Source organism: Pygocentrus nattereri, chromosome 17, assembly GCF_015220715.1.
Source record: "Pygocentrus nattereri isolate fPygNat1 chromosome 17, fPygNat1.pri, whole genome shotgun sequence".
Lineage (NCBI taxonomy): Eukaryota > Metazoa > Chordata > Actinopteri > Characiformes > Serrasalmidae > Pygocentrus > Pygocentrus nattereri.
The window spans coordinates 23684723-23707291 of record NC_051227.1 but is presented as its reverse complement, the minus strand read 5'-3'; the positions used below and the strand labels follow the sequence as shown (position 1 = coordinate 23707291).

General features: G+C 38.4%; 2 protein-coding genes across 2 annotated transcripts in view; both read left to right on the top strand.

Moving 5' to 3' along the window:
* rxfp2b (relaxin family peptide receptor 2b) overlaps positions 1 to 8403 on the top strand; it is an 89537-nt gene extending 81134 nt beyond the window's left edge. Inside the window, exons 17-18 of the mRNA XM_037546469.1 lie at positions 1103 to 1321; positions 6402 to 8403. Of these exons, the coding sequence (XP_037402366.1) occupies positions 1103 to 1321; positions 6402 to 6664 (482 nt within the window). The 3' untranslated portion in view covers positions 6665 to 8403. The remainder of the gene's footprint in view (positions 1 to 1102; positions 1322 to 6401) is intronic.
* Positions 8404 to 12106: 3703 nt separating this feature from the next.
* The window catches only part of frya (furry homolog a (Drosophila)), a 161634-nt gene continuing 151171 nt past the window's right edge, over positions 12107 to 22569 (top strand). Inside the window, exon 1 of the mRNA XM_017708583.2 lies at positions 12107 to 12217. The gene's annotated coding sequence lies outside the window, so the exon portion shown is untranslated. The remainder of the gene's footprint in view (positions 12218 to 22569) is intronic.

The window sequence follows — 22569 nt, the reverse complement described above, 5'->3', positions numbered from 1 at the left end:
TCCCCCCGTCTTTGTTCAGTCCTGCTACTCATTCTTAGCACCTACCAATCTGAAGTAATGGAAATCATTTTTCCAGCACATTAACTTTAATGGCAGTAGTACACATGGAAAAAAAAGCCCTGTCCCAATACGGACATGCTCTGAAATTCAGTTGCATGTTATGTATTTTTGTGTACAGATTGGAAAATGAACTAAACTGCTTAGGTATTTTTTTGTCACGAGAAATTAAGCTAAACAAAGAGATTTTTCAGTAAAGCATTTCAGTTGTGGTGTAAACTATCCCATCTTTGCACATTGTTTAATGTGTGCCTTAAATTGTTGGCCATTTTTAAATGTTTTTAATTGGTTTAAGTGGGCCTGAATGTGTGGAACTCATCTTAACTCCTCAGCATTTCCATACTGAAATGTACTGAAATGTACTGAAATGTACTGAAATGTACTTCTGATCACCTCGTACCAGCACAGCACAATAACACACCACCACCGTGTCAGAGTTACTGCAGTGCTGAGAATGATCCACCACCCAAATAGTACCTGCTCTGTGAGGGTCCATGGGGGTCCTGGCCACTGAAGAACAGGGTAAAAGGGGGCAAAGAAAAGGGTAAAAGAAACAGGTGGACTACAGTCTGTAATTATAGAACTACAAAGTGCACCTATATAGTTAGTGGACCTGATAAAATGGACAGTGAGCATAAAAACAAGGAGGTGGTCATAATGCTACGCCTGATTGGTGTATAATATGAAATATTCTTCTGTTTTTGCTCATTTTGCTCTAAACAAATTTTTGAGAAAAATAAATTAAAAAATCACTCAAGATTACTGAATAATATGTGACAGTGTATTACTTTTCAAGCATACTTTTGTGTAATTTATTATACTAGATGTATCAACATTTGAAAATACTCTTTGAAAGCACAAATCCATCAGATTCACTTTTAAGTATTCATGACTGAGTAAATGAAACCAGGTACGACCCACATCTGGCAGAAATATGTTTTGATCCATGTCTTCAGTTTGTGCCTGTGACCAAATCCTCTTCAAGTTGTAATGCTGTTTTCACCATTCTGTCCATTCTCACTCTGGTCTGTTGTTGTGTGTTCAGGACTCAATCTGGTGGCCTTCCTCATCATCGTCATCTCCTACTCCAGCATGTTTTACTCCATCTATAAAACAGGCATCAACGCCACAGAGCTGCGCAGCCAGCTGCATAAAGATGTGGCTGTGGCCAACCGCTTCTTCTTCATCGTGTTCTCTGACGCCCTCTGCTGGATCCCCATATTCCTGGTCAAAATTCTGTCCCTGCTGGAGGTGGAGATCCCGGGTAAGAAAGTGTGGAACCAATATTCTGCCCATTGAAAGTTTTCAAAATGATTTAATAGATAAGCTTGTTTTCTTTGTTTGTTTTGTAATACCCTATTTTCATCAGAAAGTTGTGTAGATATCGACATTCTTCTTTGCAAAAGCTGTAAAACTGAAGGAACAACTAATGATAATTCCACCAAAGACCACACATTTTATCCCCATGTTGTGATGACGTCATTCATCATTCATTTGGAAAAGAAATCTCAAAAAGGCCAGGGAGTTCAAAAAGGGTTAAAGGGTCCTTCCAGGACAGGGTTCATTGAGGAGCCTCGAACTGAAGCGTGGTTCTCAGAGAGGAAGCCAGAAGTTCCTCCAGGAACTTGAAGATTGCAAGGGTCCCTTAAAAAACGTTTTGAGACATATAAAAAGTTATTTAAGTTTCTTTTTGGATAACTGAGGTATTGAGGGGTTTACAAACAAGTCAGACTGGATAAAATCCACCAGAAAACCAGTAGAGAGCAATCACACATTAAAACAATATTTTCAGTCAAAGACAAAAGTTCAAAATGTTTAAGAAGAAACAGAAGGCAAAATCCAACAACTGATAAACATGAAGTAAAATAAGAAGTGATAATCACTTAATAGACACTTTTTACTATGCAGTTTGTGTAGTTACTGCACACTGATTTTGTCTCTATAACAGGTCTAAAGCTGTCTTTTTTTAGGATCCTTGCAAATATTATTTTTTTAGAAATAGAAATGCAAAAGTTTGAATCTCTTTAGTGAAATTAAATATTTTATTGATTTTAGAAGTGGAACTTTTTGATCACTTTTTTTAAATTGTAATATTTTTCCCATAATGTGTTAAATTAAGGTAATAAACAGCAATTGTGTATTATAATGTGCAGAAGTGTGTGTGTGCAGAAGGATGTGTTCATCTATTTTCACTTAGAAAATCAAGACAACCTTTCAAAATGTTTAAGAAAATAATAGATGATGTGTTCTTTGGGCCAAAGAAGCAAAAAAGTATTCAGATTGTTACCAGCGTAAAGTTCAAAAGCAACAAGTAACTCTTACATCTGTGAGGACACAATTCACACTGAAAGTTATGTAAACATTTCTAAGCAATATATCACTGTTGTCGGAAGAAAATCTCCTATCTCCAAAATGGTAACTTTACAGGAAAGGAAAAAACATACTTTACTTCTAATGTAAGTCAATGGAACCAGAATATTTTCCAAGTCATTTAAGGTCATTTCTTCTAGTCCATTCATCAAGAAATTTAAAAGAAGGTAAAAGGGCAAAAGATTTTCAAATTATGTCAAAAACCAAAAAATATAAAAAATGGAGATGTTTTCTTCCAACAACAGGGATACGTTGCATTTTAGACATCATCTTTCTCAGGAAAGGCTGTGTTTATTTCAACGTGACAGAGCCAAGTTAATTCTGCATGTGCTACAACAGCATGACTGCATAATCAGAGAGTTCAGGTGCTAGACAGATGTGCCTGCAGTCCAGAAAGTGTGTGACACATTATGAAGCATTAAACAAGACAACAATATTCTCATATGGTTGCACATCTAAGGATATGTATCTGAAGATAGGAAAGGAAATACTTTCTGTTTTCAAAATCAGATCAGTTTGTGTCTTCACTCCCCAAACTGTTACCAAGTGCTATTAAAAGGAAAGGTGAGTGGGAAACTTGCCCCCCACTTTTGTGGAACATGTTGCAGGCATCAAATTTGGAATGAGTGTATAGTTACAGACAATATGTACTAATCACTGCTTTCAGATTTTTATTAGGATTTTACTATCCCATCTTTTTTGGAGTTGAGATTTGTAAAATAACACAGGTGTGAACTCTGTGACTCATACACACAGTTCAGTTATTAAAAACACTTATGATTTAAAAAGAATACGTTTATGCAGAGAGTGATGCTATGGGAAAATAACCCAATGATCAAAGGCATTTTACCTTGTGCTATCTTACTTTAAGTAACTTAATAACAAATATATGTTTTGGGCTGGATCCCATTTCACCCCTTGCCCCTTAGCCCTCTATATTGTGCGTTCAGGTTTAGGGGTAGGGTATCCTGATTTTTGTTGAGATGGAGGGGTAGGGCGAATTGTTAGGGCCCTCTAAACAGGGGGTTTTCACAGGCACAATCCAAATGAAATGCTTTGCAGCAAGATGGTTGTGCAAGTGACCAAAGAAACCCACAAATGTGAGAATTTTCTCTGTGAAAAAAATCCTATAACCATTGTATTGTTTCAATGTATTATGGGCATTGTAAAAATTCCTTGTTCCACTTTAAGTAGTTCAGCAGTACTGATGCCTGAAGTACCAGAATGTAATTGCTGCTCCATTTAAGGTTGAATGGGAAGCTTGTGATGAGAAGCTGGTGAATAGCTGACTTCAGCTTCATGTCACTGAAGAAGTAGGGGTGGGTGACACTAAATAATTGTCCTTCTTTGAAGTCATGTGATGTCCTAAATTTAACTAAATCTGAGCAGTGAGGTTGCTGAACTTTACCGTCCTCTGCTGTCACTGCAAACTGGCAGGGTAGCCTGCAGAGCAGAGCTAGTGCCCTGTTAATGAAGTAATATTCTTATTTATTTGAGGGTCCCATTTCATAGGGAAGATTTCAACCGCTACCTCTTGTAATTCAGTTCCAAAGGGCAAACTGACACTCAAAAACAAGGGGTGAACATAAGAAATGGGATTGGGCCTTGGTTTAACAAAAGCAAAGCAGATATTTTTTGCAGGTATCTGAGAAGTAACAGTGAAAATTATTTGAAAAAATTTCAAAGAAGACAAGATGTTCAGGCAGTGTTGTATGGTCTCTTGGGCCTTTATTGAAATCCTGCTATATAATGTAATTTAGATGGAATTAAATTAGCCTGTATATTATGGATTCTTAGAAAAACTAGACAACCAGCTCTGCTGCATGCTATATGATGGCAGCATCATATTCAGAAATTTGATTTAGATGCAGCAACCTTCTGTTATCTGTTCATCTAACATAATGGAATGATCCTTATCAGCTTGTCAGTGCAGGGCATATCTAATCAATAAGAGACACTCAATATTTAAGGAACGTGTTCCGCAGATCTGACCTTAGTGTTTTGGAGAAGGAACACTGTGAACATCTTTGCCAGGAGGCTTTACTTAAGGGAAGAATCCCAGTGGGCTAATACACCCATTTAAAAGTATAAAATCATTGATTTCAGTAATGTAACATCATTGCGGATAAAGTGATTCTAATGTAATGCACGTTCTTTAAAACTTTGTGAACTTTGGGAGTTGTGAATAACTAGCTAATAATGGAAAAAAGCTGTGTTTTATAGAGAAGTTATAATAAAATGAACATAGAATATTGTAAGGGTGATACAAATAACTTAAGAATTACTATAAAATGTTACAAATAAATCATCACAGTATTTTAGTTATCATCTAATAACTTATTTTGCAAATGTTCTCAATAATTGAGCTGATTACATATATAAAAGCATTGAGTGGTTTGATGGGAAATCAGTGAAACCTGTCAAATTGAGCCAGATTTCTTTCTAGTGGTGGTGATCAGAACTACAGATAACAGTGTCAAAATATAACCATTTTATTTACCATGCAGAATGACCATGTGTCACGATTGGCTCCTCCCACTCCATGTGACTTTTTGTTTTGGTTTGTCCATGTGCGTTTGTTTTGGTTTAAGTCCTGCCCCCTGTTTGGTTGCTCCGCCCCTGATTGTGTTCACCTGTCCCTCATTGTTCCGTGTATTTAAGCCCTGGGTTTGCCCCTTGTGTTTGCCCCAGTCTTTGTATGATTGTACCGGTTTGTGTTGAATGTGCTTGTCTGTGTTAACAGTTGTATTCTGCCGTCTATCATGTCTTACCCTCGTTCTATCCGTGTTGGCTCTTTGACCTTGGACTGCTTTGACTATGACCCTGGATTTGCCCGTAATAAATCTCGCTTATCTCAGCGTGTGCATCCGCCTCCTCGCCCCCCCTTACACCATGTTGATATGTTAAAATAATGGTACTGAAAAATGAGGCAATGAGGTAGTTATAATTTTCTGGCTTGTTATCTTGAGACAACAAATGAACTGTTTTGTGATGTCAAGATAACAGAAGTTGATATTATAAAATTAAGAGTTAATTATTTTGTGATCTCAAGATAACAGAGTTATAACAGTTATCTTGAGATCACAAGATAGTTAACTCATTATCTCAAGACAGTAAAGAGCTAAGCACCTTGTGATGTCAAGATAACAAAATTGTTATCTTGAGATAACAAGTTAATTTTCTTGTCATCTCAACATACCAAAGTTGTGTTCTTAAGATAACAAAAATAAAATGGCTATCTTGAGATAATAAGTTGAACATCTTGGGATCTCGAGATAACACAGTTATTATATTAAGATCAAAAGTGATAAAAAAGATAAAGTTGTTATCTTGAGATAGTGAGCTAAGCATCTTGTGATCTCAGGATAATAAAGTTATCTTTAGATGATGAGTTGAATGTCTTGTGATCTCAAGATAGCAAAGTTGTTAACTTGAGATCACAAGATATTTAAGTTGTTATCTCAAAATAACAATCTAGAAAATTATACTAACTCATGGCCTCTCTGGATTTCTGCAATTTTGCCTTTTAACAAAAATGTATTTTAGAAAATATGTTTTTAGCCAAAATTTCTATTATGTTGCAATGTCTCAGGCGTCAGGCAGTGTACTCATAACCATTCCATGTAATAATTTTCTGTGAGGGAGCTTTAAAAGGCATTAAACTCTTCAGACGTTCCTATCACTACCATTATGAAGATTACTGGCTCAGTAAGGTTTTTCTAGAACTGAGCATTTCACGTCTGAATGACCTGTTCACACATGACTGCAGGAGGAATGTTTTCCCTGCATAGTGAAATGTATGCAGCATGCTAAGGAGATGCTTTCAGACAAAAAGTTTTTGGATGCTGCTGCACGAGCACTTTACAGTGAATTTGTAGATCGAGAAGGCCGTGAATTCTTCTCTCCTCAGTTCCTTCTCTTTTCTTGTTTTGAGTTTGAGATTTCTGTTTTCTTTTTCTCTGTTTCCCACTAAGGAACCATCACATCATGGGTGGTGATCTTCATCCTGCCCATCAACAGTGCCTTAAACCCCGTTCTGTACACGCTGACCACCAGCTTCTTCCGAGAGCAGGTGGAGGTGCTTCTGTGCCAATGGCAGAGACACACATCCCTCAAAAAGAAGCGCAAGAGCTTGACCACTTCTGTCATGGATATGGACCACTCACGGCGTCAGTACTGTCAACAAGGCTTACTGCCACGGACATCCATTTTAAACATAGGTGGCAATTTCAGATGAACCTTGGGAGGAAAATGTTCCGCAAAGACCTCATGCCTTACAGACTCATCATTTTGGAAAGGAGGCTCAGTTCCACCGATATGCTGGTGACATGCTGATGCTGTTCTTTATCACAAGGAAAGAATTGCTGGAACTTCTGTTGAACTGGAGATGAAGAGATGGTTCCTCCCAGCCTTCATACCTACAACCTTAACAGGCATGATATTCATGAACTGAAAGACATTTCATATTCTGAAATACATTTTCAGGTAGAGCTTCAGAAATCATGTTTTTTTTCCAAACAGTGAAGCAGAAATGTCTAAAGTGGAATAAACTCTATGGAAGACATGCTGCTAAGCTGTTTTGCTGCTAAATATCTCAGGTGAGTTTAGCAAAAGCTAACCCTAGTGCTAAAATAATTGCATAATGCTACTTTTATTTAAGCTATTAAGGCTAAGGAAACAAAAATCCTCGTTAAAAACTATGTGGCATGATTATTGGCACCCTGAGCAATCCGTGACCCCTAATCAATACAGGGTCTCTTGATATTCTCCAAAGTTCTAGATCTTTTCTTTCAGAATCTCCTCTTTGGCTTTCCCCACAGGTTTTTTAGTCAGGGGATTGTAATGAAATGCTTGATTCTGTGGTCATTAACCATTTTTTATGTGGATTTGGATGTGTGTTTTGGGTCATTGTCCTGGTGGAAGATCCAACCATGACACAGGTTTGGCTTTTTAACAGATGCAGACAAATTTCCTCCATTACTTCATGGATTCTATGATGTCATGTATCCTACCAAGACTCTCACTGCCTTTGGCTGAAACCCCCAAAACATCACAGATCCCCCGCTATACTTTACATTGGGCATGATACTATTTTCTGTATTGAACCCATGTGCATATGCCAAGCCCGCCTTGAGTGTTTGTTGACAGAAAGCTCTATTTTCATCTCATCTGACATTAGAGCCCAGTTGTAATCAAAGTTCCAGTAGCATCTAGTAAACATCTGTCACTTATGTTTGCAGTTAGATGAAACAAAAAGACTTTCCTCTGGCATATCTTCCAAATAATTATATGAAGATGGCATCTAATCATAGTTTTGGAGGCTTAGTGACCTCAAAATACTACCATCTTCTATGATCCTTTCCTATGAAATTTTTTGGTTACTGTCTAGATAAAACGTGTCTTCGTTCAGGCAGGTTCTCTACAGCTCTGGTTTTTAAAACTTCTTAATTATCACTCTAACAGTGTTTGAAGGGAATTTGGTCTCTGTGTAGCCTTATATCTATGCCCCAGTGGAATACGAAGTCATGGATGACCACTTAAGAGTTTCTGAACACTCAAGTTGACTTAAAATAGCAAAATATAATTGTAAATATGTTGTACATTACATTTTGTTCATAAGAATATGTTGGGTTGCCAATAATTGTGGCACAAGGATTTAGTTAAAAAGTACTATTGATAAGGGTTTTTGTTTCCTTAGGCCAAACTTCAGTTAAAAGATGGACTTCTCCATTATTTCAGAGTGAGTTTAAGCTAATTAACCACAAAGACACTTCATAAGCTTTTGTTATTCATCTTTACCAAGGGTGCCAATAATTATGGAGTTGACTGGAGGTTGGATATTTGTTAAATTCAAGCTTGGTTCTCTGCGGTTCTTAAATGGACCAGTTAGACCTGCAGTTTTTTCATTGCAAATGTTCTACGAAATTGTGAAAAAATGTTAAATATTTTGCAAAATATAAACAGCTTTTTGGTAAATACTCAGATTTCTGTGCATGAAATTCTGCTAGTTGTTTTTCTGACACCTTGAAAATTTTGTTTCTGTTCTGAAATTCCTTATAGTGACATTGAGGCTGTAATGCTTTTGGGAAATTAAACCAAAAATTGAAAAATCAGAATTGCTTAGTTTCACATCAGCTATAATCTCCTTTGTTGTATGGAGAGCAACGGTTATGTGTAATAATCATGAAATTAGCTACAAATTTAATAATTTCAGCCTCTGAATAGTATTAAATGCCAATTTTTCAGCCCAAAAAGCAGAGGTTTCATTGTTGACAGATAAAATACAAATCATATATATTTTTTTTTTCAGTTTGAAGTGTGGTTCATTGTGCCAAAACATCTGGCTGTAAATTTTAGGGAAGCAGTATTTCCCAAATTCCAGCCTCGTAGTGTTTCTGTACTTCTTCTAAAATACACAACTTAGACTGTAACTGGAAACTTTTGCCCAATTCCATTTCTTCTTTTTACCCCTACCCCTTGTTTTTGAGTGTCACCCTAAACCCTTGGAACTGAGTTACAAGGGGTAGTGGTTGAAATCTTGCCCTATGAAATGGGATGACCCTCAAATTAAAAAAAAAAAAATAATAATAATAATAATACATTGCTTCTTTACCAGCTACTAGTGGTGCTCTGTAGGCAATCCTTCAATGATAGCAGAGGAGGAAAAAGTTCAGCAATCTCACTGCTGGCTTTTGTTACATTTAGGACATCATAACAGGGGGTATAAGACAATTATTTATTGTCACTCATTGCTAATTATTTGGTGATATGAAGCTGAAGTCAGCTATTCACCAGCTTCTTGTTCAGATTTTCCCATTATACCTTAAATGGTGCAGCAGTGACATTCTGCCGCTTCAGGTGCCAACATTGCTGGGACTATTTAAGGTGGAACAGGAAAGTTAGCTAGCTAGCTACGTAGACATTAGTATGCTGTTGACGATGTTTTATGCTTGTTATGAAGAAAATTACCATAATACATTGAAATGAGAATTAACTAAGATAATACATTGGTTATCATAAATTTTTAACAGAGAAAATTCTCACATTTGTGTGTTTCTTTGGTCACTTATGCAGCCATCATGCTGTTTTTTGTTTTTTCCTCATAACGATCTGTTTGTAGTGAGCCTCTGAAAAAAACTCTGTTAGGAGGGCCATGCAGCCCTAACACTTCGCCCTACCTCACTCTCTCAGCAAAAATTGGGACACACTACCCCTAGCCGTGAACGTGCAAAACGGAGGGCTAAGGACTAAGTGGTAGGGGCAAGAGGTGAAATGGGATTGGGCTTAACTGTTTAATTTCTGTACAGTAGTGGAACCAGGATTTGCAATGTCTACAACACAAATATTGCCATTTTATTTACTATCCAAAAGGACCAGTGAACCTACATGTGTCTTCTGAGTTCATATATGCAATGTTGATGATAAAATAGTGGGAAATCTTAAAAGATTTTTAAAAGACTTTTCTTTGGGTACTTTTTTGCCGTAGAACACCCTACAGGTAACTGACCACCATGAATTTCTTTAGAAAAAAGTGTTTTGAATCAAAAGCTAATCTCAAAACTGTCATAAACAGTGTCGCAGGCTTCAGGCAGTGTATTTATTTAATCATTTTATGTATAACAGCTTTCTGCGAGGGACCATTTAGAGGTAATAAACTCTTTGGATGTCTGGTTCCCATCCCCACCATTGTTAACAAGTTTCTCTAGAACTTAACATTTTACATAAAATCACTCAGAATGACTTTGAACACATATTAATGAATGAACTATGTAGAAATTAAACAAAACTTGGTGAAATGCTTGTGTGTCAGGCTGATATTGCTTTACATGTTTGGGGGGGGGGGTTAGTTGGGAGTGTTAATAGGGGGAGGAGCTTATTTGCAGCAGGTATTGCACAGATGCAGAGTTTGGTTAAATGCAGAGTGCTGCTGTGGTTATACATGATGCTTAAGCTTACAAACTTATATGTGAAGTGTATTAATGGAGACGGGGCCATATATGGTCATATAATTAAACTGGCATCATGTGTCTGAAGAACTGAAGCAGTAGTACATGCAGTGAAAGGAGTGTTCCAGCCTAAAAGTATAGCTTGATACAGTGGTTTTCTAAGTGAAAATATATTAACACCTCTGCAGAAGACACACTAATATATATATATATATATATATATATATATATGCAAATTTAAGTGTACAATTTCTATTTGTAGTTTGACATTTTGAGAAAAAAATAAAACAAAACATAAAATCAAAAATTTGCCATAACTTTTGTGGCGGTCATATTCTGTGCTTTTATTCTCATGTGTAAAATTCAGAACAATAAAAGTAATTGTGCATTAAAATGTACAGAAATTTGTTCTCTATAGAGAATCTCTTATTTTCTGTTTTTATTTACTTTCACTTTAAAAAATCAACAAAATCATGGCCATAATTTGACCAGGGGCACCCAAACTTTTGCATGCAACTGTCTGTAATTTGTTAGATTTTGTAGTGTCCGGTAGCACAGCGTTATCACTCAACCTCACTAGTTTGACATCAGTTCCATCAGTCTTTTTTGTTTGTTTTTTTGTTTGCTGGATTTCTTTACCTGTTTTTTTTTTTATTTTATTTTATTTTATTTTGCAGTCAAGAATTGAGAATCTTACTGTGTGGAACTGAACCTTGTATTAGACTGGGGCTGGCTGTTTGTGAAATTCTGAGAAAGCCCCACCTCCATCAGACTCTGAGCTCAGGCTGCCTGGTAGCATCTGTAACTAACAGATGTGCTAGCACGATAAAAGTTCAACAGCACAAAGGAAACTTTACAAGCAGAGGAGAACATTTACTGACAAATATATTACCAATATATTCAATAGTTATATATTCTAAATACTTTCAATAAATGTTCTATATATTTCGATTTTCATTGCAAAATAAAATTGTCAATATAAAGTAAAAATAATGACAGCATCCTAAATTAATGAGATACATCTCAAAATAATGACTTTTAAATTAATGAATATGCATCTCATATTAATGTTAAATTAAGTATAAATTTAATTTTATATAAATCGAATATTTATAATATAAATATTAAATTAAGTATCTCAAAACTATGATTTAGTATATCAATACAATGAGTTAGTATCTCAAATCAATGAAATAATATCTCAAAATAATGACAGCATCTCAAATTAATGAGATATTATCTCAGCGATTTGGTCCTATCTCAAAATAATGACTTAACATCTTAAATTCATAAAATATATCTGAAATTAATGGCTTAGCATCACAAATTAATGACTAATCTCAAATGAATGAGATAGTATCGTAAAATAACGACTTAGCATCTCAAAACAATGACTTAGCATCTCATATTAATACGATTGTGTCTTAAAATAACGACTAAGCGTCTTAAATTAATATGACCCATCTGAAAATAATGGTTTAGCACCTGGAAGATGACTAAGCATCTTGCATTTTGGAATCTCAAAATAATTATTTGCTATTAATGAGACTAAAGACTTGTGTCGCAAATGGCACCGCGCTTCCCCTAATACAGTTTAAGTGGCAGGAAGTGTCGGGATCCACTGCACTTGGAAAAAGTGAAAAATCGTGAAAGTGATTTTTCGTCGGACGGTTTGTTGGTGAGCGTTGCTAGGGGGAGGGGTTTAGTGAAGAGCGTTACTAGGGGGCGGGGCGTAGTCGCGTTGGTGGACGGCAGTTGTGAAGCGGAGTCTGTAACGGCTCCGGTTCGCACTTTAACGGACGAGCGCTCGCTGAGACGATGAGATAGTCTGAAGCGTCTTCACGGTAAGGAAATTCATTCGTACAGTCATTTGCTCACTCGAAGCGGAGAGATACGTAGAGTCAGCGCGTCGTGTTTGAATGTTGCCACAGTTCGGTATAAAATATTAATCGCAGTCTGCGGTCTGTGGGTTTCATTACAGCAGCAGCTGCTCTGTGTGAGGCAGCTCGGCCGTGGGCTGCTGTGTGGGAGGCTGCAGCTTCAACAAGTGCAGCGAGTCCTCAGTTCAGAGCTCAGGTTCAGGATAAAACCGGCTCTCTGTGACTCTGATAACTCAGTTTTTGACGTGAATGTGTTGTTGGCGGTGCGTCTGTTTACAAAAGAAGACTATAAGGCGAATTGTTCCTGTTGTTTGGTTACAGCAGCAAACATGGCATGAAAAGCCTCGACTAAACCACAGTGGTTCTGTGGCTGAGTTAATATTTCACTGTTTCTCCTGTTTGCCAGTAAAGTGCTTAGGCCACAAGTAAAACAACTGCTTCCTGGAGCAGTTTATACAGGACGCATTCAGCATTTACAGGAGCTGAAACAAAAAGTGAGGTTATCTCACAATTTGAGGGGAATTTATCCAGAAATGTTCTAAATGTCTGCATACTTAGACGGTTAGACTGTGACCAGAGCCATTCAGAGTGGTTTGATGTGAAACGATCCATTCTATAGGAACTTATAGTCAGAATTGTTCACAGTGGTGGTGAAAGGAGCCAGATGTCTCTGAAAGCTCACAGAAAGCTGTTACAGCAAGTAGTTCTGAATATGATGACTGAGGCCTATAGTTCCAAGCCAGGGTTTCGGCCTAAAATGTCCATTTGTATTCATTTATGGGTGAAGGAGTAAATGCAGTGTGTTCACAGGCAAAATAGTACCTTAAATTTCTTTTTTTTAAAAATATATTTACCATTATTTTACCATCATCAACATTACTAACAAACTCAGAAAGCAGGTGAGGGTGCACTGGTCATATTGGACAGTAAATAAAATGGCTATATTTGTGATGGAGACATGACCAACCCTGGTTCCCATCACCACCACTGTAAAGTCATTTGTCGCTGTTTCTGCACTGAACCTTTTCACGTCAAACCACTCTGGTGACTTTGTTTACATCTCAAGTGACTGAATAACGCAGACGTTTCGAAATGTTGCTTGTGAAATTGTGAAGTCAAATGAATGCTTGTTCTGTGTGTTATGAACAGCAGGAATAAACCTGCTGAATGTTGACATGTTCAAAGTTCAGTCCACTGTGGATTCACTGAGCTGGATCCTTCACTTCTGAGCAACCTCCATGAAGATACTGTAGGGAAATTTTCCCAAACTGTCATCACTTGTTTTTTTGTGCTGCACCTTGAGCTGCATTGCTATGAATATCATAATAAACAAATTCTGTATTAGCCTAGTAATGAGGTTGGGAGTCTTAAGACATTGTTCTTTAATAGCGTGTTTAAAGGATAATTCCACTGATTTTTCCAAATTTCTGCATAATTCAATTGTTATAATGTATACCGAGGCATTCAGAGTGGTTTGGTGTAGAGAAACATCAGGACTCTGATTTCTTTACAGTCGTGGTAACAGGACCCAGGGGTTGTAATGTCTGCCGTACAAATGTAGCAATTTTATTTCCTTTCAAAGATAAACAGTCAACCTACACATCCTCTGAGATGTTACATGTAATGCTGATATTGGTGAAATAGTAGTTAATTCAAAATTATACAACAGGTAGTTCCAGCCACACAAGCTGATTGGTTGAGAAGGAAGGAATTGAGAACATTAAAACAGAGTAAACAGCACGTTAACGGCCCAATTTATTCATTTCTTACCTTATTTATTTAGCTGTTGTATCAATAGAACGCTCGAGGTCCTGTGTTATCACTATAACATCACGGCTGTGATGATCTACAGCCACCAGCCTGCGACCAAATCACAGCCGTGATGCTATTTCACAATAACACACTCCCTATCGTGTTCTGTTGCTTAATCATACATTCTTTTTAGTACTATTTTGCCTTAGAACACCCTGCATGTATATCTCCACCAATAGCTACTGGATTAACAAAGTATGTTTTAGGCCAAAGCCTTTTCAAAACTATTGTTAAACAATGTCTAAAGTGTCAGACAGCATATTCAAAACCATTTCATGTAATAACTTTCTGTGAGTGAGCTTTAAGGGGCATTAAACACTTCAGAAGTCTGGCTCCAATCACTTGCGAACAATTCTGACTTGCTAAGCTTTTTGAAAACGAATCATTTCATATGAAACAACTCTACATATTAGCAATTAAATTATGGGAAATTTTGAAAATCTGGTGGAATTGCCCTTGAAATGCTGAGCTGATATGCCCATTAGATGCTACTGTAGAGCTAATTAGGACGTACATGCTGCTTATTACATGACAAATATGATCCACCAGCTTTGCGTTGATCGAAAATAAAGGCTCTGCTTGTTTCTCAGGCAACCAGAGAGCTGTGTTTAGTGCCTTTTGCTATAAATACACGTGTAGGCTGATGGCGCCTTTATGATCTGTTCGCATTTACATAATCGTGTTCCACCTCCTCTCCTCTCTTTTGTAGCACGCTTCGTATTTATCCCACCATATAAGTTTCCAATGGCTGTCCGTGGGACGTGTGAGCTGAGGCCTCTATAATTAAACGGGCGGCCTATTCACACACAGGTCAATAACCGTGTGACACGGACAAGTGGCAGTGCCACAATAGCTGGGCACGCTCTGGTTCATGGAACTACAGCCTCTAGTGTGGCCCTAGTCACTTGACACCCATGCGAGGGGTGTAGCGGCTCTATTGTTTGACCCCAGGCCAACTGCTTATTTCCTTTTCCTGTCTTAAAAAGGGATGGACAAGGAGCGCTTGTTATCCGTATCAGTGGCTGATGCGATGAAGAACATGATCACCTGGCTGTAACTGGATGCGCAGTGTCCGTGGCTAGCATCAGGACAGGCCTAGCACCTGCTTCCCTGCATGCTTATTGGCTGATAGGGCTTGTTTTTCTCTCTGAGCGGTTATTCAGTTGGTGTCAGGCACATTTGGCTCCTCCTGTATGTGTTGACAGGCAGGCGGTGTCTGGGACAGGTGCAGGATGAGGACTGAAAGCCCCCATTATCAGCCAGTTGGAAAGCACGAGCATGTTGATGGAGAGCAGTCTGAATACTGAGAATATTGCAGCGCAGGCTGTATTAATACTGCTTCCAGCATCACTGCTTTAATTTCAGTCATTTGTCTGCATTTGACTACAGATTAAGCTCAAAATTCATGTATAGTTAAATTGTTAAGCTGTACACAAAGTCATTTGGAGTGGTTTAATGTAAAGTGCCTGGTTCTTGAGAGGAAAGAATGGTTCACAGTGGTCATGACGGGAACCAGACGTCTGAAGAGTTTAGTGCCTCTAAAAGCTGCTTCGTCGAACATTCAAGCATGAAATGGCTACATATCTGTTGTACATATCAATATCTTTTCAGATGTATCACTATCTTACTATTATCAACATCACTTGTCACGGAGAGTGAATATGACTATATTTGTCTTGACATTTGTGTAACATTTTGACCCCTGGTTCCTATTTGTTAAGAAATTGTAAGTTTTTCTACAATAAACCATTTGACAAACCACTCTGAAGGACTCAAATGTAGGTAAGTCGATCAGCGAAGTCATGTTTGGTGTCTTAGTGTGGTTCCTGGCACTATATGACGTACTATTATTTACGAACATGGATAAAAGTACCGCTAGCTATGTCATACAGTGTCAGAAACCACGTAAGCAGGCCTATTTGAGATTATTTACCAACTTAGCAAAGTTTCAGACCAGTGTTTGATGATTTAGGCATGCGGTTAGGATGACACTGGCAGCGTAAACTTCTATTACCTTTTAGCTATCTTAGCCTTGTAGCTCCAGGGCAAAACTAAAGAAGCAGACTTCGGACAGTCTTGTAACCTGTCTTGGCTGATCAAGTACATTTGGAGTAAGAGGAACATGCTGTGTTTTATTTTTAACCATCACTTTAATGTTTTTTTGGGTTTTTTGCGACTCTGTTCTTTGAAACTGGGTCACAAAACACATCAGCACACTAAGACTTCTCTAAGAGCCAGAAAGGAATTTATAGCAAAGCAGACATGAGTGATGTCTTGTTGTTCAAGAGGATTCTGGCAAATTTGTATATGTATTGTTGCATGTATGCGACATTATATATACAACTACATACATACAACTGAAATACAGTGTGCAAAGATGGTTTGAGGAGGAACCATTTATTCATGGCTACACTCTCAGAAAAACTGAGACTGTTACCCTCTTGTCACTGAAGTGGTACCCTCAGGGGTACATCTCAGTACCTTTAGTCAGGGAACGTAACTGTACCATAATCCATTGAAATGATATTTTCTAAGTTGTACTGACTCCATGCACCCCGTCTCATCTCCAGGCTTTTTATTTTACTGTTCTGTTTTAAAACATTAGATTATGAAAAGGTACAATTATGTAAATTTCACCTGGCAAAACTTATTAAAGGTGCAAAATTGGACCTTAAAACCACTGCTGTACCTCTCATTGTTTGAAAAATGTACCTGCACATAACCTTTATTTCTTACAATATAGAAAAACTTATCGACTCAGATTTCAGTACAGTGGTGGTGATGGATCAGGGATCACAATGTCTACAACACAAATATTACCGTTTTATTTACTATTCAGAATAGCCACTAAATCTACACGTTTTCTCATTTTTTTGTATGTGATGTCATTAAAATCTGGATAAAATGGGGTAAATCTGAAAATCTTCTTTTGGTTGGGTGCCATGAATGGATTTAAAAAATGTTCTAGACCAAAATATTATCTCAAAACTATCGTAAAACAATGTATTAGGCATCAGGCAGTATATTCACAACCATTTACTGTAATAACTTTCTGTAAGGCAGCTTTTAAATACATTAAACTCTCTAGACGTCTGGTTATTCTATGAACAGTTTCTTTAGAATGGAGAATTTCTCATGACACCTCTCTGAATGACTTTGTTAACATTTTAACCACTGGATTATGCAGAAATAAAAAAAATATGAAGTTTTAGCAACTACATATATGAGCTGATGAAATACCATCTGCTTCTGTTGTTGAAGTATAGTTTATGCAAAGTGGATCGTTCACAGACAGCAGGACGATAAACTGTGTCAGTCGTCTGGAGCATGAAGGCATGAAAGCCTTCTTCAGAAGCTAGAGATGAAGGCTCTGCTTCGACGCAATTAACTTTAGATGAGTTTATACTAATAATAGATGTTTATTAATTATTCACCAGGTCTTGCTCTGCCACTGCAAACCCAAAGGCTCCTCGCCATGGCAACAGCTTGTTGAATCCTCTCAGCCGCTGGAGTTGTCGGTGTCCTCGGCCAGGCCGCTGTCCAGTCCTAATTTCTGAGCTGTTGGTTCATATAGAGCGTCCTGCATATGCTGTACAGAGCATGTCTGAGAGTTAGAGTAGGTTTGGTGAAACTGGACATTTTTTTCAGTATTTTTGAATGAAATTGCATAATGTATGTATATTTATATCCATAGCTCATAATGCTGAAATGTCACAGTATTTTGATGAGGGTGAAGTTTCTCACGTGTCTGTATGCATTGCTGTGTTAAAGGCTGTGTAACTGTCCAGTGACTGGTTGGCCCAGTCACACTGCCTCATCCCAGCCTGTAGAGGGTGGTCTTGTATCATGATTGTTTTTCCCTTAAGGCCTGACTGAATCCCAAATGCTGAGCATTGTGTAGTGTGAAGCCTACATCATGCAATAATCCCTTATACTTATTTGTGTCTCCAGATTTTGAGGCTTATTTTTAGTACATTGTAAATAATCCAGAATTATTATTATTATTAAGCCCAAAATGTGAAAGGGGAATTCCATTGTCGGATTCAGTCTTTGAGATATAACCAGTCATTCAGTGTGGTTTGATGTGAAATAGTAAATAGTAGAGAAACTCACAGACTCAGATTTCTTTACAGTGGTGGTGATAGGAACCAGGGGTTGCCATGGCTTCAGTGCGAATATAGATTTTATTTAGTATCTGAAACGGTCAGCGAACTTGAGGTTTTTATAGGTTGATTAACTTTATAGGTCCGTAAACTAGTCTTAAATATGAAAAAAATGCATTTTCCTTGGGATCTTACTGCATGTATCTCTTCCTTAAAATGTATTTTAAAGTATGTTTTAAGCCAAAATGTCATAAAACAATATCTTATTACCCAGGGTAACCATTTTGGTTATTAACTTAATGTGAGAGAGCTTATAGGGGCATTAAATGCCGTCTAAGTTCCTGACACCACCACTGTGAACAATTCTGACTTTGGATGTTTCTCTAGAATGATCCATTTCACATCAAGCCACTGTAAATTACTTTTTTTTTTTTTACATTTTACTAATTAAATTATGCAGGGAAATCAGTGGAATTCTCCTTTATATAAAGCAGCACCCATTCACCTGAGATCTTTTCACTTGGGTTTTAATTAATTTTATTCCAGGGCAAATCTAGCATGCTTGAATAATCAGGATCCTCAGAAGGTCTTCATTAGCTGGACTGAATGTACTGGATTTGGGTTGAAACTGAACTCTGCATTAAGATACATAAAGAGCAAAAGAACTGAGGAGGCTAAAGGACTTTTCTCAGCTAGCCAGATAACTTTTCATAATGTTAAATTTATGCGTGTTACTGCATATGTAGCCCTAGGGAAGGTATAAATGTTGTATTTCTCCATAATCCTGATTCATGTAGATTTATTTCTATCTTTTATAAATGTTTAAGCATCAGCATTGGCAGATATGCACATGACAAATAATGTTAAATATCGTCATCAGTCCATATTTTGCATCTCCAGTGTCCTTTCACTTTTGACAGCAGTTATTCAGTTTACTGAGAAGTCCTGCTTTTTCAAATAGCCGGTCGAGCTTTCAGCTACAGTGGAATCCCAACACTGGTGGAGTTAGGCTGGTGGAGCATCAACATTGGCTGGAATCTGTACAAAGATCTTCGACCAGTCCCTGAAACAGTCCACTGTCCCACCATGCCTGAAATCCTCAACTATAGTCCCCCTGCCCAAGAAACGCCATATTTCCAGCCTTAACTACTGGCCAGTGGCACTCGCCCCAGTGGTGATGAAATGCTTTGAAAAACTGGTCCGTAGCCACATCACAGAAGCCCTGCCCCGCAGCTTTGACTCTCACCAGTTTGCATACAGAGCAAACCGATCCACAGAGGACGCCATAGCTATAGCACTCCAGACTGCGCTATCATACCTGGAGCAGCAGGGGAGCTATGTGCGGATGCTCTTCATGGATTATAGCTCTGCATTCAATACCATCTTCCCTCACAAACTAGTGGTCAAACCGGGGGACTTGGGGCTTCCACACACTACCTGCATGTAGATCAATAGCTTCCTTTATGATCACAGACAGAGGGTCAGAGAGGGCCACTATACAGCTATGGCCCTAAGCTTCAGTACCAGCTCTCCCCAGGGCTGTGTGCCAAGTCCCTTGCTCTACTCCCTCTATACACACGTCTGCTCCCCTGTCCATCACATCAACACCATGTTGAAGTTTGCGGATGACACCACAGTGGTGGGGCTCATCTCCAAGGGTGGGATGAGTTTGCCTACAGAGATGAGGTGGAGCGGCTGTCTATATGGTGCAGGGCTAACGACCTGCTCCTCAACACCTCAAAGACCAAAGAACTCATCATAGGTTACAGGAGAAAGAAAACAGAGATCCCACCATTAATCATCAGCGAGGACTGCGTAGAGAGGGTGGCAGACTTCTGCTTCTTGGGTGTCCACATTGAGGAGAGCCTATCCTGGAGCGTGAACACATCTGACCTGAAAAAAGGCCCAGCAGAGACTGTACTTCCTGAGAACACTCAGGAGGAACAACATCACACAAAGACTGCTGGTGACCTTTTACCATGCCTCTATTCCGAGCATACTAACATACTGCATGTGCGTATGTTACACAGGCTGCACAGCGGCTCGGAGGAAAGCACTCATCAACGGGTCATCAACGCCGCCCAAAAGATTGTCAGCTGCCCTCTTCCCACACTGGAAGAACTACACAGTTCACGTTGTCTCAAAAAAGCCCAGAACATTATAAAGGACACCTACCATCCCGGTCATTACCTGTTTGAACTGTTGCCTTCAGGCAGACGGTACAGATCAATTAATGCAAGGACAAAAAGACTCGAGCATAGTTTTTATCCAACTGCAATAATAAGCTCAATGTTGCAAAAAAATGGTAGAAAGTATGCCTGTCTGTAGATGTGAGTCTATATTGGTCTTTTTTTGTTTTTGTTTTTTTACTCGCAGTGACTGGGTGTGTATGATTGTGTGTGTATGATTGTGTGTGTTTAGTTATGCTGCAATGCTGTTTTTGTTTTTTTCTTGTTTTCTTTTTTTTCTTTCTTTTTTCTTGTTTTCTTTTTTAACCTAAATTAGAGACTTGTGAATGATGCAGACAGGAGAGCACTTTAAATTTCATTGTACTTGTGACAATGACAATAAAGACCTAAACCTAAACCTAAGCAGTTAAACTCAGTAATTAAACTGCAGGAGGTTTGTGACTACTGATATATGCTACTACTCTTTGTGACTGTGTTTTAAGTAGGCAGAGTGGTCAGAAGGAGACCGAACTGTAACGGATGACGTGGCATTGGACTTGTTTGTATTGGCCATTCCCTGTTGCATCTCCAAACATTCATCAGTGCTGTGGCTGTTTCATTAAACCACAGACTAAGCTTCCTGATTAGCAGAGACTACAGTATCTGAGCTGAGGTGAGACACAAAAGATTGGAGTCAAGATGTCTGCAGTCTTTTTGGCGTGTGTTGCTATAAATAACAAGAAAAATCTTTATAAAAAGTTTATATGCTGTAGACGTAAACTAAAGACTACTGTTATGGTGGGTTGTGCTTTTTGTATTTGGATAGAAGATCTACATTTACATTTTACGGCATTTGGCTGACGCTCATATCCAGAGCGACTTACAATTTGATCATTTTTTACACAGGTAGGCCAAGGTGGTGTTAGGAGTCTTGCCCAAGGACTCTTATTGGTATAGTGTAGGGTGCTTGCCCTGGTGGGGGATTGAATCCCAGTCTACAGTGTAGAAGGCAGAGATGTTAACCACTACACTAACCAACCACTGGTTGGGATCTGCAGATGCTTTAATTGTTAACAAAACACTATAGGATTAGGTTTTGGGTAGAAGTTAAAGTTAGGCTTAGGTTTAGGGTTAAAATCTGTTCCATTTAATTTAGAGTTGAAAGCGTTTCATAGATATTTAACAATGTTAGCTGGCCTAGATCTGACATAGAGCTACAACAACAACAACAACAACAACTTGTTTATATAATTCCCCAGCTGGGCAACCACGGTCCTCTCTGTGTGGATTTTGCATGTTTTTGCATGTTCTCCCCGTGTCTGCGTGGGTTTCCTCCGGGTTCTCCAGTTTCCCCCCACGGTCTAAAAGACATGCAGTTAGGCCAATTGGACATGCTGCATTGCCCCTAGGTGTGAGGGTGTGTGTGATTGTGTATGTCTGTCTGTCTGCCCTACGATGGACTGGCGACCTGTCCAGGGTATATCCTGCCTTCCACCTGATGACCGCTGGCATAGGCACCCCCCCCCCCGACCATTTGAATGTGTGTGTGTCCTGTGCTGTTGGTGGAAATTAAACCAGCCTCTTTCATTACAGAAGAGCCATTTATCAAAGTTAACAGAGGAGGTCAGAGAGAAAGTGCTGCTTAATGTTCATGGTGCTGATGACATCTGACCTCCAGCTACATTTCACACAGTAACTAGACTATTATTACTGGAATAATGATGAATAAGTAATAATGTTCTGCTTTTCATCATTTTTATTAGCTGTTATGATTTTTTGCAAGATTGTATTGACACTTTCATTAGCACTTTCTTTCACTCTACATACAGAGGATACAGAGATGTGTGTGTGTGTGTGTGTGTGTGTGTGTGTGTTCTCTGAAGTTGTTTACATTAATGTGTTTGGTTCTGTTGGTATTTTTCTCCCAGGTATGCTGAGTATGCAGTTTGGCGAAGCTGACCTATATTAAGTTTGCATACACACACAGAAACACACATGCACACACCCTGCGGAGGTGAATACAGAAAGATGTGCGACCAGTCTTTCTCGTTCAGTGATGTACCAAACGCTTAGCTGAACTGTGAGTGAATACCAATTCCTTATTAAAGCTCAGTCAGCTTGTTGACATGAAATCATTGCATGCATAACATGCCCTTTCCTTCCGTACATATTTCCAATGGGGCACTCTGAAAAAGGCCTAATGATGTCTTTTCAGGTCATTTTTATTTAATAG